The sequence below is a fragment of the Pongo abelii genome, chromosome 23 (assembly GCF_028885655.2).
Source record: "Pongo abelii isolate AG06213 chromosome 23, NHGRI_mPonAbe1-v2.0_pri, whole genome shotgun sequence".
NCBI classification, from domain to species: Eukaryota; Metazoa; Chordata; class Mammalia; order Primates; family Hominidae; genus Pongo; species Pongo abelii.
This window is the reverse complement of record NC_085929.1, coordinates 48,285,963-48,304,258: the sequence shown is the minus strand read 5'-3', so window position 1 is coordinate 48,304,258 and position 18,296 is coordinate 48,285,963. Positions and strand designations below refer to the sequence as shown.

Genomic DNA, 18,296 nt, shown 5'->3' with positions numbered 1-18,296 from the left:
GCCGGGGGGACCGTGCGCACGGGGTTCTTCCCGCGCGAGCCGGGGCTGCCGGGGGGTGGGCGCACGCGCACCCGGGCGCGCCGCCGTAACCCCTTCCTCCCCGCGCGGCCCCCGCACTCCCACCCACCCACCACTCACCGTCGATGTCCCCCAGGGTCAGCTCGTCGCCCAGCTCCGTGAGGGTCTCCATGGTCTCCAGACCGCCCAGCTCGCCGCTCTCGTCCATCGCCCGGCTCAGCGCAGAAGCCCCCCTGCCGTGCTGCTCAGGGAGACGCGGGGGCGGTGCCGTCGCCACCGCCCATGACACCCGACAACCCCCGCCCGGTACCGCCTCACCGACGGGTTCCACCCGCCGCCATGTTTGCGTTGCGCCCGGGCGCCGCACGGAAAGGGCGGGGCGGGATTCCCCCGCCCGAGCCCGCGCCCCCTGCGGCCCCGCCTCCAAGCAGCGCGCCCCCCTGTTTGTTGTCAATGGGACCAGGCTCATCTCAGCCAATCGGCGAGCGAGGCGGCGCGTGGGGTGATGGCGCGTCATCGATCAGCAGCTCAGATTTGCATAGTGAGGTCCCTCCCCCCGCGGCCTCGGAGCGAATGCCTGGAGTAGCTGTCCGGTCATCATCTTAACCTCCTCCGCCTTGTTTAAAGGAGCCGCTGCCTTCTCCGTTGGATCTGCGCCACACGCAAGTCCGTCCACTGGCCTGGGAGTGAAGGGTTAACAGGCCACCCTCCACCTGCGACCGCCTGCCGCCTCCAGCCCTGGCTGGGAGTACATTACGTCATCTTCCCAGCTGCCTACCCCCGCCCTGCCCGCCTGAGAAAGCCAGCGGAGTCAAACCTGGACCCCAGCGCTCGGGACGGGAGTCAGGGTCATCCAAGTCCCGCTTCTGCCAGCCTCCTTACAAAGGCGGGCACGGAGGCTTGACAAGGTTGCAGATTGTCCCAGGGCGGTCAGGATTTTACGTCTGCTGCTTTGCACCCGCCGTGACCTCGCGCTTACTGCAGTGGTCCTCAATCCCTGGCACCTTGGAACCATTGAGGACCTGAAAACCACGCCAGTGCCCAGGCCCACCTACGGCCTCCTGAGAGGGGGGCCCCGGGCACGAGTTTTTTGAAAAAGTTCCACCGGGATTCTGAAGCGCAGCCCACCCACTCCTTCAAGCACCTCACTGCCCCATCTTGCAGCTGGTCGTGTTGTAAACTTCTAGGAATTTATCCTAAGGAATAAAAATTACAAGTGCTTAAAGAAGTGCTGTAACTAGGAAGAAGTGAGAATAAGGAAATGAATATGTAAATTACATCCACACGATGGAATACCATGGGATCATTAAAAATTACGCACACAAATGTATATTTATTAGCAAGAAAAGGCGTTCACAATATATTGATAAAGGGGAAAAGTAAGTTTCCTGCCAGTTTGTGAGAGGCAGCTGTTGCTTAGTGATCAATAATTAAGAACACACAGGCTGTGTGGAGGCAGACACATGGATCCACTAATTCACTGTGTGACCTTGGGCTGTTTAATTGTTCTAAGCCTCAGTTTCGTCATCTCTAAAATGGGGATAAAATAGCATCTCTCATAGCTGTGGTTAAGTGAGATTATTTGCACATTCAATTGACAATATTTATTGAACATTTCTGTGGCAGGGAAACAAATGGTTCCTGCCCTCTGAGAGCTTCCAGTCTAGCAAAAAAAAAAAAAAAAAAAAAAAAATCAGAAATCCCAAACCCATATTAAACATAAAAATAAATTACAGATGATGGTACAAGTGATCAAGGAAAGGTAATGGATGTGATGAAACTAACAAGGGCCCTGACTTGTGCTGTCAAGAAGATGCTGAAGAAGTGACATTTAAGATGAAACCTAAAATTATGAGAGAACTGCCGCTGTTATAGCCAAAGGGGAAATGATGACATGGACAAAGGCCTTGAGGCAGGAGGAGCTGCTGGCAGCCAGCTCTGGGCATAAGCTTTGGCATACAGTAAGTGCCTTGCATACTGCTGTATTGTAATTGAAAAAATAAGGATCTGGCCAGGCGTGGTGGCCCACGCCGGTAATCCCAGCACTTTAGGAGGCCTAGGTGCGCAGATCATTTGAGGTGAGGAGTTGGAGACCAGCTTGGCCAGCTTGGTGAAACGCTGTCTCTACTAAAAATACAAAAATTAGCCAGGCGTGATGGTGCATGCCTGTAATCCCAGCTACTCAGGAAGCTGAGGCAGGAGAATCACTTGAACCCGGGAGGCGGCAGTTGCAGTGAGCAGAGATCGTGCCATTGCACTCCAGCCTGGGCAACAGAAGGAGACTCCGTCTCAAAAAAAAAAAAGAAAAGAAAAAATAAGGATCTGTGTGCTCACCTGAAGGTTAAAAACGATGGAAGACCCAACAGCTGGCTGTCAGACATAGTTACAGGAGTAGTGAGATTTGGGGTGAATTTTACTTTCTTTTTGGCATTTCAGTATTGCTTAAATTATGTTTTATAATGAAAGTGTATAACTGAGAAATAGTGTCTTATTTTTTGAGAAAACAAGATTGTTCTCGTCATTGTTCACACATAGGGAGGCTGGTATAGAATACACCAGTCTCACCCTGAAAGACACAGAAAACTAAACCCTGCTCTGGACCCGGCACTGAGCAGGAAGGTGCCACCTTCAACTGTGCTGCCCAGTGGCTCTTGCAAGGCCCCTCACACTGGTGTGTGACTGGTACTCTGGGGGGATTCAGCAACAACTCCCATACAACTCACTCTGGCCCAGGGCACCCCCCACAACCCAGAACCTCAGTAACCCCCTCCAGAGGTGGCACACAACACCTGTTCCCATAGGTTCGCACTGAACCTGCCCAGAGGCCGCGATGCCTCGCCAAGTGTACTGAAGGGGTACAAGTGAAGGCTCAGTAGAAATGGTGGAAGAATGGTGGCTGGACCGGAACCTCAGGAAGCACTGATATTTTCCCTCTCGCCCTGGATCCCATGTAACTGAACATCTCTTCCAGGTGGTACCTTGCTCTGGCTAGCAGGAGGACAAGGGCTGGCTCTGAGAGGTAGAGCAGCTTTTGACAAGTCACTCCTCAGGACCTGAGCTCTTCATCTGAAAAGGGATGGACAGCCTGGCACAGTTGCTTACGCCTGTAATCCCAGCACTTTAGGAGGCCGAGGCAGGCAGATCACGAAGTCAAGAGATCGAGACCATCCTGGCCAATATGGTGAAACCCATCTCTACTGAAAATACAAAAATTAGCTGGTCGTGGTGGCAAGCGCCTGTAGTCCTAGCTACTCAGGAGGCTGAGGCAGAAGAATCACTTGAACCCGGGAGGCGGGGGTTGCAGTGAGCGGAGATCGCACCACTGCACTCCAGGCAGGCAACAGAGTGAGACTTGTCTCAAAAAAAAAGAAAAAAGAAAGAAAGAAAAGGGATGGATTAGACTGGGTAACCACTATGTTTCAATATCTACCATGGATTGGGCACCTGCTACGGGTCACAGAAGATAATTTTATACATGGTTTTTCATTTACTTCCTCTGACACTTTCCCCTTTTGTCCACAGCACCTTTCCTTTTCTTCCTCTTCCCCTAATCTTTCAGGATTCAGTTCAGATATTACTTCCTCTAGGAAGCCTTCCAATTGGATTAACCAAAAGCATGTACTCCACTGTTTGACAGAGATGGGGTTAGAGAGGGAAATAACAAGTTTGGTTTTGGAAACATAAGCGATGAGAATTATCAGGTAGTAACAGGGCGAGTATTCAGCTTTTAGGTCTTAGAGAGTATGGCTGCCCAAAAACAAAATAGAAACAGCTCCATAAAAAACTTCATGCAAATGGGGGCAGGTGAGGAAAGAAGAATCCGGAAGAGACAGTAGGCTCAGACTTGACAGCAGAGAACTACAACAACAAGCCTGAGAGAATCACCTCAAGGAGCTGTCAACAGCATCTCTCTGAGGACAGTGATGGGGAAGGGGAGGAAGATGTGGGACTGGAATAAGAAGCGCTGTGGACCAGGGAGGTTTTCCCTCCCAGTGGACATCTGGCAATGTCTGGAAACATTTTTGGTTGTCATAACTGGGGGACTGCTACAGGCACCTGGTAGGGAGAGGCTAGGGATGCTGTTAAAATAGCCTACAACGCACAGGACAGCCCTCCTCACACACACACACCAAACAATTATCTAGCCCCAAACGTTAATAGTGCCACTGCTGGAAAACGCTGCCTTAAAGGATATCAGGGAGCTCACGGACTCCCCAGTGGTTCCAAAGACTGGGCCTAGCAGCTGAGTAGACAGGAGCAATGTCCAAGATCACACTGAAAACACCACTGTTGCCACCACTGGGCACCCTGGCACTGGTCACTGGACTTGGCATTAGAGCCACCCCTTCACTGCTGCCCCTGGCACCTGTGACCACTGCCGCCACCAGCACAACTCCCAGAGTGGTATATGCAGTTGGTAGCGCTATAGTGACCTAACAATCCCAGCTGCAAGAGGCGGCTGGACAAACATGTGCCCTAGGGCCTTTACAGCTCAGGGGGTGGGCTCTGTCTGCAGTAAGACTCAGAAAGTGGACTTCCTGGAGCAAGTGACTGTAACAATCAACAGTGGCAGTAAAGGGAGGGAGAGAGGGAGCGAGTGGAGTAGTTCTGTTTGTTTCTTTGAAGGTGCCCATTTGAGGGCAGAAAGGACAGGATTAACCAGGATGGAGAGAGGATGACAGTATTAGAGGAAAGAGCCCAGGAGGAAGGAGGTGCCAGAAGGGGCAGATGAGGAGATAGTTAAGACCAGGCCCCACTCTTTGGCTCTGCATACAGCAGGCAGTCAGTAAATATATGGGATGAACAAGGAACCATCAGAGAAGGGCACACATCACTGAGAAGTCACTTAAATTCCAGGTTTCATCTTTTCAACCACCGGGCATTCTGAGATGGGGGGGCCCAAGGATCTGAGTGTGAAGAGCCTGGTTCTGATAACAACAGCTGGCAAGAGACAGCCCAGGCTGGTCCCAAGTTGCCCAGGTCTCGCCACCACACTGGGCTGCCTTCCCCATTGCTCTGCAGTTGCCCAGCTCTGCTTCAAATTATACAAATCCTGCTAATGACAGAGCCCATAGAAGTTATTCAGTAGAAAGAACCTCCAGCCGAAGCTGGACCCACCGCTGACTGTTCTGAGGTATCCTTTAACCTCCCTGACACCCCAAGAAAGCTAGGTCTGCTGCCAACCAGGCCTGGTTCTTAGAAAGTTTTTTCTCCAGTTACGGGGAAAGCTAAGCACCTTCTCTGCTAAGTCAGCAACCACAACCACTCTCCAGCATGAAGAGGACAGCAACTGGCCTGGTCCTCCCGGCAGGGAAGAGCTTGTGGGCTGGTCCTGACGCCCAGCTCCAGCTGCTGACACCAGGACAGGTTAAACAGCTGAGCCAGTGAATCTGACCCTTTCCCATTGATGCAGGAAAATAGGGTCTGGAGGCAGGGAACATAAGGCCAATTCACGCTTCAGCTATAACAGGAAATATCCTCCCCATATGGTATATGCTGTAAATGAATTTGTAAATTTACTTCATCCTTTCCATTTACATAGGGTGTACCTCAGGTAACCAGTGGAATCCTCTAGGGGGTATTTACTCCCAAAAATTCTGTAACGGGCTGCTTGAGTCCCTATGCTCAGGCCCTCTCCCGCGCTGTGGAGTATACGTTCATTCTCAGTAAAACCCTTCATTCCTTCCTTGCTTTGTGCATTTTGCCCAATTCTTTGTTCAAGACACCAAGAACCTGGACACCCTCCACTGTTAATGCCACGGCCCAGCCCTTTAGTTCACAGAGTCGGGTGTCCATGTGGCTGGGGTCACACAACCCGAGAAGGGCAAGGTGGAGACACAACTAGGTCTGTTGAATCAGTCCTACCACACTGCCCTGCCTCCACTGCCCAGTAAGGGCCCCAGGTGGCTGGTGCAGTTCTGATGGGGAAATTTCTCCAGCACTCCTCCCAGCCCCCACACCCAGCTCTCTTCCAGCTGCTTCTTGTCCCCTTACTTCTGAGTAACTGGTGGGTGCAGGATGTTCTGGGCCCTTCCATGAGGCCTCCGTAAGGCTCGGCTTCCCTTTGCTGCTGCAGCCCCGTAGGGAGGCCAGCCTCAGAGAAACAGGTTAGGGCTGGGCAGGGGATACAGATACCATCAAATTCATTTTGCCAATAAAGCTGCAGCACAGGGAGGCATGGGCCAAGGCCAGTCAGCAAATCTGAAGGGCTAAGACTCAGATCTCACTTGGGCTCTGTCAGTGGTAGGGGGCTGGGTGTGGAGGGGATCTGTGACGGTTTTCTCTGCTCCTTTAAGAGGCAGATCCTGACTTGGTAAAGTCAAAGAGGCAGAGCTAGAATTCTCACTAAAACCCTTCCCTCCTCTGCTTGGGAGGGGCATGAGTGAAAGGCAGCTGCCCTACCCAAGGCCACATGCCCTCTGCAGCTTCCCTGCCCTGTGGCCTCCCGAGACAGGAAGCTGTCTGACCCATGCAGCTTAGAGCAGCCATTGCGGAGCACAGCCTCCTGCAGGGCTGCGGCCTGTCCCCTTGCAGCCCCCCCCCCACAGGTTGACTGTCTTCCAGCGCTGCTGGAAAGAACAAGCTGACTTCCCTGTGCTTGCTCAATGACTGTCCCCAGACATCTGAGGACAGAGATCATGTTGCTCCAAGGTCTTCTTGAGCTAAATGTTTCCCAGGTCCCAGGGCACTTCCAGGTCCTTTCCCAACACCAATCCTTTGTCAAGGGCAGTGATGGGGTAGGAACAGGAGGCCCAAGCCAAGCCCCTTGCTTCTCTGCCCCGCCAGGGCCTGGGGCCCCTCCTCGTGGGGCAGAGGCATCCTCCAAGCTGTTTCTACATCCCTAAGGGGCCCTGGTCCCCTCAAAGTGCCCCCACCAGCCTTGGTCGGTCCAAAGTGTCTGCTGGCTTTTATTGTGTCTCTGCAGAGGGGCTGAGACCTGTGCCAGGCAGCTCTGTGACACAGTGGGGCCAGCAGCAGGGTGGCACCCTGACCCATGGCTCAGAACCTAGTTCTGCTGCTTCCCCACCAAGAGCGGAAGCCAGCTGGCCAGAGGTCTTCAGCCGCCAACAGGGTCCAGGCGGGCATCTTCCTGCCTCCCCCAGCAGTCTGCACAGGTCATATTTCCAGCATAAAGTCCTCTGAAGGCCCCTTCAGCAGGAGGCCCCTGAGAGAAAATCCAGCCATCTGAGACTCAGTCCCTTCAGCTGGGGCTCAGACCCAGCTCCAGGGGGCCGGGCAAATGTGGCCTCCCCTTCTGGAAGGGGCTGGCTGGTGCTCTCCACTACAACCACACCTCCTCCTCTTCTTCCTCCCGACCTGCCTCCTCGTGGCCCCTTGAGCCCTGAGCTGCTCCAGGGCTATAACTCAGACTGGGATCTGGAGATCCTTGGGCCTTTTCGGATCTCTTTCCGCTTCTCCTCTTTCTTTCGGCGTTTCTCTTCTTCTCTCAGGGCCTTCTGGAAAGGGTCAGTGCTGGGAATGAACTGAAGGGAAGAGAAGAGCAGTCTGATTTAGTCTGTGGCAGCAAAGAGCCTGCTCTGAGCTAGGCCACCAGTGGGGTGTGGGAATAGAAAGTTTCCCTGGACACAGGTCCTGCCCCAGACATGGAGACAGTGAAATGGGTTTGGGAGAACTGCTGAGTGGGTGTTGGAAGATAAGCAGGAGTTTGCCAAACCAACAGCATGAGGAAAGGGAAGGGTATTCTAGGTGGAGGGACGGATGCTGAGGTGGGAACCTACATGGGGCATCTGAGAAACAACACACAGACTCCTCCAGGGTGAGGGGGTAGAGTGGCTGAGACCACCACAGACCCGGGAGCCCCACACCTGCTGCACCCTTCAGGAGGAGAGGAGGGAGGTCAGCCAGAGTCACAGACGATAGGGCAAGTGGCGGGGCGGGGGGAGGGTGGAGGATGAGGACTTCATCGGCGATGGGGGGTGGCGGGGGGGCATTCTTCAACTGCAACCCAGGACCTTGGCTATCCTCCCTCCTCTCTCTCCAGATTGTCTCATCTAACTCATAGCTTCTGTTGGCCTGTGTGGTTAGTTACCCCTCAAACTTGCATCTCCATTTCCAAATGCCTGTCTGAGACCTCCTTTAGGATGTCCCAAATGCACCCTAGATTCAGTATGGTTCCCTCTCCCCAGAATCCCTGTTCTGATGAGCAGCAGGGCAGAAACCGAGGAGCCCCACCTGCACCCGGCATTCCCTCTCCCTCCTCGGGTCCATCACCAAGGCCTGGCTAATTTCAAGCCCTAAATCTCTCTCAAACCCATCCACTTCTCTGTCTCTACTATTGCTGCCCCTATCACCACCCCCATCTCTCTGCTGGATGACTCTAGGGGCCTCCCAAGGGCTTTCCACATCCCCTTTGGTCTCTCTCAAGCCATTCTCCTCACTGCAGTTGGATCTTTTCTTTTCTTTTTTTTAGACAGAGGTCTTGCTCTGTCGCTCAGGCTGGAGTGCAGTGGTGCAATCTTGGCTCACTGCAACCTCCGCCTCCCGGGTTCCACCGATTCTCCTGCCTCAGCCTCCCAAGTAGCTGGGATTATAAGCGCCCACCACCACACCTGGCTAATTTTTGTATTTTTAGTAGAGACAGGGTTGCACTATGTTGGCCAGGCTGGTCTCAAACTCTTGACTTCACGTGATCTACCCGCCTCAGCCTCCCAAAGTGTTGGGATTACAGGCATAAGCCACTGTGCCGGATGGATCTTTTCAAAATGTAAATCTGTTCATGTCACATTCCAGCTTCCATGGCTCTCCATGACTCTCAAGACAAAGTTCCACATGGTATATCTGCAGGTCCACCCCGCCCGCCTCTCTGTTCCTACCTCATATCCCCCACCTTTATGTTCTTGGATTCCCCGTACTCTCTCACTTCCAGGCCTTTGCATGTGCTGTGGCCGAGGCCCAGAACGCTCTTTCCAACACCCACCCCTCTGCCACATTAGCTCAGGCTCAGCTGACTCACTGCCCTCCAGACCTGACCTGACTCCCTGAGGGGCTGCTCCTGGTGGTGTGCTCCCTTCAACTTTGTGCTGATTCCTTCCTTCTTGTGCCCATCGCCCTCCCAGACAGCACATTCCATGAGGGTAGGAGGATAGTGTCCTCTGCCACAAGGCCTTAGCACAGAGTCTTCCTGGCTTTTCAAGAGCACTCAATATGTGTTTTTTCAATGAATGAGCAAGCCACGTTAGAATAGGAAATACAATAGTACAGCAGGTCCTCGAATAATGTGGTTTAGTTCAAGGTCGTGTCATTATAATGTGGATGAGAAAAAAAAACAATCGATTCCTGGCCAGGGCCACTCTCTGTGTGGAGTCCGCACATTCTCCCCGTGTTCTGGTGGGTTTTCTCTGGGTACTCCAATTTCTTCCCACATCCCAAAGATGTGCATGGTGGGTTCACTGGTATGTCTACACTGTCTCAGTCTGACTGCGGAGGCATGTGTGAGTGTGCCCTGTGATGGGAGGGCGTCCTGTCCAGGGTTGGTTCCTCCCTTATGCTCTGAGTTGCTGGGAGAGGCTGGACACTGAATGGGACTAAATGGATAAATAATTATTTTACTTGTTTTGATGAATCTTTCTTAAATGTATGTATAGTTCACATTTATTTCAATGTTTCATATTAAGAGTGTTTTGGTTTTTATTTTGAAAACTGGAGTTGGGCGCCATGGCTCATGCCTATAATCCCAGCATTTTGGGAAGTTGAGGTGGGCAGATCACTTGAGGTCAGGAGTTCAAGACCAGTCTGGTCAACATAGCGAAACCTCGTGTCTACTAAAAAATACAAAAATTAGTCAGGTGTGGTGATGGGTGCCTGTATTCCCAGCTACTTTGGAGGCTGAGACAGGAGAATCACCTGAACCCAGGAGGCGGGGGTTGCAGTGAGCTGAGATTGTACCACTGCACTCCAGTCTGGGCGACAGAGCGAGACTTTGTCTCAAAAAAAAAATTTTTGGTAATGGTTTTTTGACCAGAAATATGCTGTAGTAACTTAACTCTTATTTATATCAATTAGCCTATGATAAATTGGTTTGTAATACACAGATTCACTTAAAGTCACAACCTATGGATGATGTTAGGTGAAGATTTACTATGCCTACAACTCAGGTAGCTGTGCTGTAAAACACACCCTTTTATTTGTTCCTAGGGCAATTGTGACAAATGTTTGATCTGATCAAAGTAGATACTAAAAACAAACAAATAGCTCCACCTTGTGGAGTAATCTGCCTACCAGGTTAGATTGAGTCATGACTTTGGAAGATGGGGGGATTCACAGAAGTGTAGCCCAGAGAAGGTAAGTGAGTCACACAGCATGTGGTAGGCCCAACTAGGACTAGCCTCGCAGGCTGCACACTTCCCTGCCTAGTACTTCCCTACCACACTCTGCTCCTATCTCTGTGAGCGAATCCTGATCCACTTAAGACGGGGAGCTGGGAGACCCCTTAGGTCACAGAGACCCCATTCCTCTCTGACTCTGGCTGGGCAAGGGCAAGTCAAGAGATCTTAGCCGCTCCAGCCTCAGCAGGCTCAGCCCAACCTAGCTGGGTCAGAAGAGAAACACACTCATCCTTTCCCTGTCCCCTTCCCCACCTAAGCCTGGCAGTGCCTAGTCATCTTTTGAGTCTATCTTTAGATGTCTCCCCAGGAATCTTCCCTGGCCACCCCTGATTGTACCTGACCAGCCTGGGTCAGGTCAGCAGGCTGATGGCCAACACGGCATTGTGGTTAAGAGCATGGCTCAAGAGGCAGACCACATGTATTTGAACCTTCACTCCATCACTTACTGGCTGTGAGACCTCAGGTTGATTACTGTACCTCCCTGTGCCTCCGCTGTCTTCACTGTTAGGTTAGTTATCAATTTATTTCCTCTCTATTCCAAATTCACTCTTCATTGCCTGCTCTGCAAAAATGCATCTGGCTCCAGGATAGAGCCCCAAACTCCTAAGCTTGTTGTTGAAGGGCCTGGACCCCATGCTACGTCTCCAGCCTTATCTCCTCCTGTCTTCAAGCTACCCTGCTCTGCCTGTCCCTGACAACAACCACATCCTCCATAGCCTCAAGCATGCCACTCTGGTCACTGCCTTCTATCCTCTCTAACTCTTTAGCCCTACCATAACCACGAGCAGGCCCTCCGTGTTGCTGGCAATCCAGCCTCATTCCCTGGTCCGCTCATCCTCCTGCTCTCCTGCACATACCTTCTCCTCAAGCCTCCGTGCTCCCCTCACTCCCAGACCATGACCTTGCTTTCTATCTCACAGAGAGGATGAAAGTAGCAGGAGACAACCCCCGCAGCTCCACCACCACACCCACCAACCCATTTGCTTCTGTGCCCACATGCTCTACCTCCCCTCCTGTTCAAGTTTAAGGATCTGCTCTTCTGTACAAGGCCAAGCCTTCCCCCAGCACTGCAACTCACCCCTCCTCACCTCCTCCAGATGAGGCTCCAGCAACCTGGCCCCTGGCCTCATTAGTTCCTCCCTCTCTAATGGATCAGTCCCATCCACATAGTACAAGCCTGCCGTGGTCTCTCCCAAGGGACTAATATTTGAAACCACATTGTCCTCCAGCTATTCTCCCATTAGACTGTTCTCTTTGAAAGGAAAACTCTTCGAAAGGGCTGTCTACACTTGCCACATCCACTTCCTTTCCTCTCATTCTCTGGAAATCCAATCTTTTGTTCCCAGGACCCCCTCAAAGCAGCTTTTATCAAGACCATCAACGGCCTCAACATTACTCAGTCCAGCAGTCGATTCTCAGTCTTCGCCTTCCTTACCTCCCAGCAGCGTCTGACACACCGATCGCTCCCTCTCTACTTCCTCTAACGCTTTCCTCGTGTGGCCTCTGGGAAACTCTTGGGTCGGCCACCATCATGCTGACTGCTCCTTCTGCGGGTTCTTGCTGCTTCCTCCTCAGTCCTTCAACCTCTATCTCCAGCCCCATCCCAGGCCTCAGTCCTCAGACTGCTTCTCTACCTGCCCGATGCCCCAGATGACTGTCCTGTCTCACGGCTTCTGGTGCCTTCTACATAGGCATGGCTCTCACATTTATAGGTCCAGCTTCTCCTTCCTCCCTGAAGTCTAGAGTCAAATATCCAGCTACCTCCTTGACATCTTTATTCCGATGTTCACCAGGTGCAGAAAAAAACTCTTAATACCCTCCCTCTCCAAGAATTTGAAAAAATGACAGTCCCATTCTTCCAGACACTCAGGCCAAAAGTCTTCTAGTCATGCTTACCGCTCCTCTCTCTCTCACCACATATACTTCCTCAGCAAATCCCACTGGCTCTACTTCCAAAAGAGAACCAGAACCTGACCATTTCTCAGCAGCTCCACTGTCATCATCTGGTTCAAGCCACTATCAACTGCCACACAGATGAGCACAGCAGCCTCCACACCTGCGTCCCTACTTCTGGTCCCCGACCATGCTCCACACAGCAGCCAGATGATCTCTTTAAAGTGGTAAGTCTGTGCCTGTAATCCTAGCTACTCAGGAGGCTGAGGCAGGAGAATCACTTGAATCCGGGAGGCGGAGGTTGTGGTGAGCCAAGATCGCACCATTGCACTCCAGCCTGGGCAACAAGAGCAAAACTCCATCTTAAAAATATATATATAAATAACGGCTGGGAGCGGTGGCTCACGCCTGTAATCCCAGCACTTTGGGAGGCCGAGGTGGGCGGATCACGAGGTCAGGAGATTGAGACGATCCTGGCTAATATGGTGAAACTCTGTCTGTACTAAAAATACAAAAAAATTACCCAGGCGTGGTAGCAGACGCCTGTAGTCCCAGCTACTGAGAAGGCTGAGGCAGGAGAATGGCATGAACCTGGGAGGCAGAGTTTGCAGTGAGCCAAGATCGCGCCACTGCACTCCAGCCTGCGCGGACACAGCGAGACTCCATTTCAAAAAAAAAATATATATATATATATATACACATATATATACACACATATATACACGTATATATACACACATATATACACGTATATATACACACATATATACACGTATATATACACACATATATACACGTATATATACATGTATATATACATATATACATGTATACACGTATATATACACGTGTATATATACACGTGTATATATACGTATATACACGTGTATATATACACGTGTATATATACGTATATACACGTGTATATATACACGTGTATATATACGTATATACATATATACACGTGTATATATACGTATATACATATATACATATATACGTATACATACATGTATATATACACATATATACACGTGTGTATATATACACATATATACACGTGTGTATATATATATATACATATATACATATATATACACATATATATATATATATACATATATACATATATATATATATATATATATATATATATAAAGTGGTAAGTCACAGCCTGTTAACCCTGCTCTCCAGGTCCCTCAGGGTAGGTGCCAAAGCCCTTGTGAAGACCTCTGAGGGTCTCAGGATCAGGCCTACAACTCTGACCCCATCTTCTCACACTCCCCAGCCCCCAAATATGCTTCCAACTCACAGCCTTTGCACTTGCTGCTCCTTCAGCCTGGAATGTTCTTCCTTGGGATACATAGATGGCTCCCTCATCTCCTTCAGATAATTCAGTAAGACAGTATCCAGGCCATGTGAAATAGCAACTGCACCCCCACCTTACCCCGGGCATTCCTTAACCACATTCCCCTGCCTTTTTTCTCCACAGCCCTTGTCACCACCTACCACATTATATATTTTTAAACTGACTGCCTGTCTTCCCCAACTAGAATGCCACTCCCAGGAGAACAGGGCAGGATGCAATAGATACTCACTTGATGCTGAACGAATGAATGTGGTATGCATCTGAGCCTTTGCATAAGTTCGTCCCTCTGCCTGGAAGGCCCTGCCTCAGCTGGTCCACCCAGCAAATAACTCATCCCACAGCCTCCACCACCTCCCTGCCAAGGCTGGGTCAGGCTCGCCTCAGAGGTCTACAGCTCATTATGCTTCTTACCAGTATAACAGTTACACTGGATTAGAACTATTTCCCTGCTGCCTTCCCCATCAGACTGTGAGCATCTGAGGAGCTGGGACAGGGCCAGCCCCCTGGACAGGGACAGTGGCTGGCACACAGCCTGATACGAGTTGACTCTAGTGATGGGTACATAAGAAGTAAGAGAACTCAGAACTCTCACCAGCATGGAGGGAGTGTGTGAGCAGAGCCGAGCAAATCTGGGGCTCCTGCGAGAGACAACTTCACGCGGGATATCAAAAAGTGAGGAAAATCTCAGAACTGTCCCCAGCCAGCATGTAAGGAAAGTATGTTGCTGCTGTGGTTATGTCCAAGTAGAGTACATTATGATAAAGCTGGACTCAACTTATCCTGGCACCCATTCTCTCTGTGGCCTATGCTGTCACCCTCCTTCTGCGTTTAAGTGAGGCATTATGACCTGCATAGCAAGAAGAACTGGCGTCACAGCAATAAAGCATCTCCATGGGTAACCCCTTGCTGGGAAAGGCAATCTGCCATGGCCTTGAGTGTCCACACATGTTTTCTTGCTGCATAAACCAAGAACGGAAGGCCGTGGCTGTTCTTGATCTGGGCCATTTATCAGGGTAATGATTGCAGCAAGCAACCTTGGGGTATGCGTCATTTCAGCTGGGCATGCAGGGGTGGCAGCTACCCCACTGAGGAAACCGCATCCCCCACTCTGCCACATAAAGTAAAGCCACTGGCTCAACAGGACCCTCGATTCACAGGTTCCCCCAAGTACTCAGGCCTAGCCCACTGTAATTCAGCTAATATAAAAGCTAATAGTGTTGTACAGAAAAGAGTTAACACAGCTGACCTGACTCCCATCCTTTGAAAGGCCTGGAATCCAAGGTTAGCCCTTAGCAGACATCTGGGAACTTGCATTTCAGGAGGGTCCCCACCACCTTAACTGCTAACAGTGGTTTACTGTGCCTAAACTGTTTGTGCAAACAATATGGTTTCTGCCGAATACATACTTTGCTCCGGGGAGTTTGCCATTTTGATATGTTAGGCAAAAAGTACCCACATGACTAGCTCCCAGTAAAAACCTGGGCACTAGGTCCCTCATTAAGTTTCCTGGTAGAAAACATTTTAAACATGTTGTTACAACTAACTGCGGGAGGAATGAAGCACATCCTATTTGACTCCACTGGGAGGGGACTCTGGAAGCTGAGCCTGTTTCCCCTGGACTTTGCCTGATGCACCTTTTCCCTTTGCTGATTTTGCTTTGTATCTTTTCTCTGTAGTAAATCGTGGCCATGAATACGACCATATGCTGAGTCCTGTGAATCCTCCTATTGAACATCAAACCTGGGAGTGGTTCTGGGAACCTGACACAGGTGTCCATGGGCAGCAGCAGTCAGCCAGCCCCAGTAACAATGCTGGCTGATTAACTGCCATAAAGGCCAGTCAAACAATGGCCTGAATTAAAAGCTATCACCCTTGCTTGGATGACACTCCTTCCTAACAACCATGCATGTTATATTCTTACTGACTATTGTCAGTGTCCTGGTCATCTGGAGACTACAAACTGGCAGATCAAAGATACCTACCCCCTTCTTTTTATTTATTTATTTATTTATTTTTTTTGAGACAGAGTCTTGCTCTGTTGCCCAGGCTGGAGTGCAGTGGTGCGATCTCAGCTCACTGCAACCTCTGCCTCCCGGGTTCAAGCGATTCTCCTGCCTCAGCCTGCCGAGTAGCTGGGACTACAGGTGTGCGTCACCTCGCCAGGCTAATTTTTGTATTTTTAGTAGAGACGGGGTTTCACCATGTTGGCCAGGATGGTTTCAAATTCCTGACCTCAGGCAATCCGCCTGCCTCGGTCCCTAAGTGCTGGGATTACAGGTGTGAGCCACCATGCCTGGCGATACCCACCCCTCACCCCTCTTTAGAGCCACAAACTATGGAAACAAACTGTGGTGACAAACTAGACAGCCTGGCTCACTCATTTAGATGCCCATCATAAAGCTCAATCTCTGATAAGACCAAATGGAGTCAAACTGCTGATCAAGCCTACTTCATCCAGGTCACTGCCACCACCACCTAAACATATCATTCTACTTGGCATGGTAACATACCCACTACCAAGGAGTGGCACAAAACAGAGGACTGTATATTTCTGGTTCAACTACCTGAGTCTCTGGTTGGAATGGTACGGCCTGAGATTGTTAGGATTGTGACCACTTGGCTGAGTATCCTGCTTGTTGATTTCCCTGCAGTGGCCCATGTGGGTAAAGATAAGAGATATAACAGGTCTCTATACATCTGTAAAAATGTCCTGGTCCCAGAATGTCATACCTGACATTTCTGAATGAAAGGTCTAGGTGATAGTAGGCAACAACTGGAGAAAAAGTGAAACTATAGATGCTGGCATAGGACATATGCTTTTTGTGTGTGTGTGTGAGACAGTCTCACTCTGTCGCCAGGCTGGAGTGCAGTGGTGCGATCTTGGCTCACTGCAATCTCTGCCTCCTGGGTTCAAGCGATTCTCCTGCTTCAGCCTCCTGAGTAGCCGGGACTCCAGGCATGCGCCACCACACCCGGCTAATTTTTGTATTTTTAGTAGAGACGGGGTTTCACCATGTTGGCCAGGATAGTCTTGATTTCCTGACCTCATGATCCGCCCACTTTGGTCTCCCAAGGACACATGGATTTTATAGCAATAATCCTGCCACCTGGGGAGGATATACCTTAGATCCCAGAAAGTGCAGGGAACAATTAATGCTCTCTTTATCCCTTAGATCCATCACTGCCAGCTGGCAAAACAATCCTAGGGTCTGCCCAAGCCCAGTGGCAGCTGCAGCTGTCAATATGGCCAACTGTTGGGTGTCTCATTTCCATCCACATTATAGGAAAACTCACATGGACACATCAGTACTGAGCTATTCTGCTGTGTCTAATGCCATCAAAGGTAGTTCTCAACAGTGACCTTGTGCAGACACACCAGCCAGCACAATTTTGTTTCAACCTGACAGATACAAATTCATCTGCTTTTCCTGATGTCTGAGTAGCCTTGCATTATACCATGTAGGCAACTGAGGCTGAAGCTCCACAGTGACACTGCCCTCAGGCTCAACTAACCATTGTTCTGGTGACTCAAATCAAGTGTAACATGTGGGAGAGAATGGGTCATGGAATGTCTCCTTATGGGGGCATGAGGGTTGCTTGGGTCCATCTATTGCCCCCTGTAATTACTGGCAATAACATCAAAGATTGGCAGGTCAATCTAAACTCTCTTATATGGGTGGTCGTGGATAACAGATTGGTCTTAGACAATATCCTGATTATCCAAAATGAGACTTACTGGTCCTCCAGGACCTTCACAGCTGGTTGAGTCCAGGACCCTGGTCAACATTGCAGGTTAGGGGCCAGGCACAGTGACTCACACCTATAATCTCAACACTTTGTGAGGCTGAGACAGGAAGATGGCTTGAGCCCAGGAGTTTGAGACCACCCTAGGCAGCACAGCAAGAACCTGTCTCTGAAAAAATAATAAATTAATTAGCCAGGAATGGTGTCGCACAGGCCTGTCGTCCCAGCTACTCAGGAGGCTGAGGTGGGAGGTCTGTTTGAGCCCAGGAGTTCAAGGTTACAGTAAGCTAGGTCGGTGACAGAGCTTGGGTGACAGAGCGAGACCCTGTCTATAAAAAAAATAATAATAATAATGTAGGTTGGCCTTATCCTGCTATTCAGAATATAGTTGATAGTAATCTTAATTAAATGAAGTATGAGACTAATTGACAGATTTGGTCCTAGCCTCTATCAGTCAGATCAATCAGACTGAATAGCACATTCATGTGAATATTTGAGTTAGGCCGGGCGCGGTGGCTCACGCTTGTAATCCCAGCACTTTGGGAGGCTGAGGCGGATGGATCACGCAGTCAGGAGATCGAGACCATCCTGGCTAACATGGTGAAACCCCGTCTCTACTAAAAATACAAAAAATTAGCCGGGCGTGGTGGCAGGCGCCTGTAGTCCCAGCTACTGAGGAGGCTGAGGCAGGAGAATGGCGCAAACCCAGGAGGCAGAGCTTGCAGTGAGCCGAGATCGCGCCACTGTACTCCAGCCTGGGCGACAGAGCGAGACTCCATCTCAAAAAAAGAAAAGAAAAGAAAAGAAAAGAAAATTTGAGTTAAACCAAGCCATGGAGGGCTTGGGCTTGGGGCAGACTGTTGGGGCGGCAATCCATCATGGCCCTGAGCATCCCTGCATATTCTTGCAGGGCACACCAAAGATAC

General features: G+C 50.4%; 2 protein-coding genes across 4 annotated transcripts in view; both read right to left on the bottom strand.

Moving 5' to 3' along the window:
* The window catches only part of SREBF2 (sterol regulatory element binding transcription factor 2), a 79,619-nt gene extending 72,559 nt beyond the window's left edge, over positions 1-7,060 (bottom strand). For both annotated transcript variants that reach the window (XM_024239668.3, XM_054543523.2), the window contains exon 1: positions 139-7,060. In XM_024239668.3, the coding sequence (XP_024095436.3) occupies positions 139-535 (397 nt within the window). In that variant the 5' untranslated portion in view covers positions 536-7,060. The remainder of the gene's footprint in view (positions 1-138) is intronic.
* Positions 6,899-18,296, bottom strand: part of CCDC134 (coiled-coil domain containing 134) — a 26,747-nt gene continuing 15,349 nt past the window's right edge. For both annotated transcript variants that reach the window (XM_009234423.4, XM_002831195.6), the window contains one exon: positions 6,899-7,502. In XM_009234423.4, the coding sequence (XP_009232698.2) occupies positions 7,377-7,502 (126 nt within the window). In that variant the 3' untranslated portion in view covers positions 6,899-7,376. The remainder of the gene's footprint in view (positions 7,503-18,296) is intronic.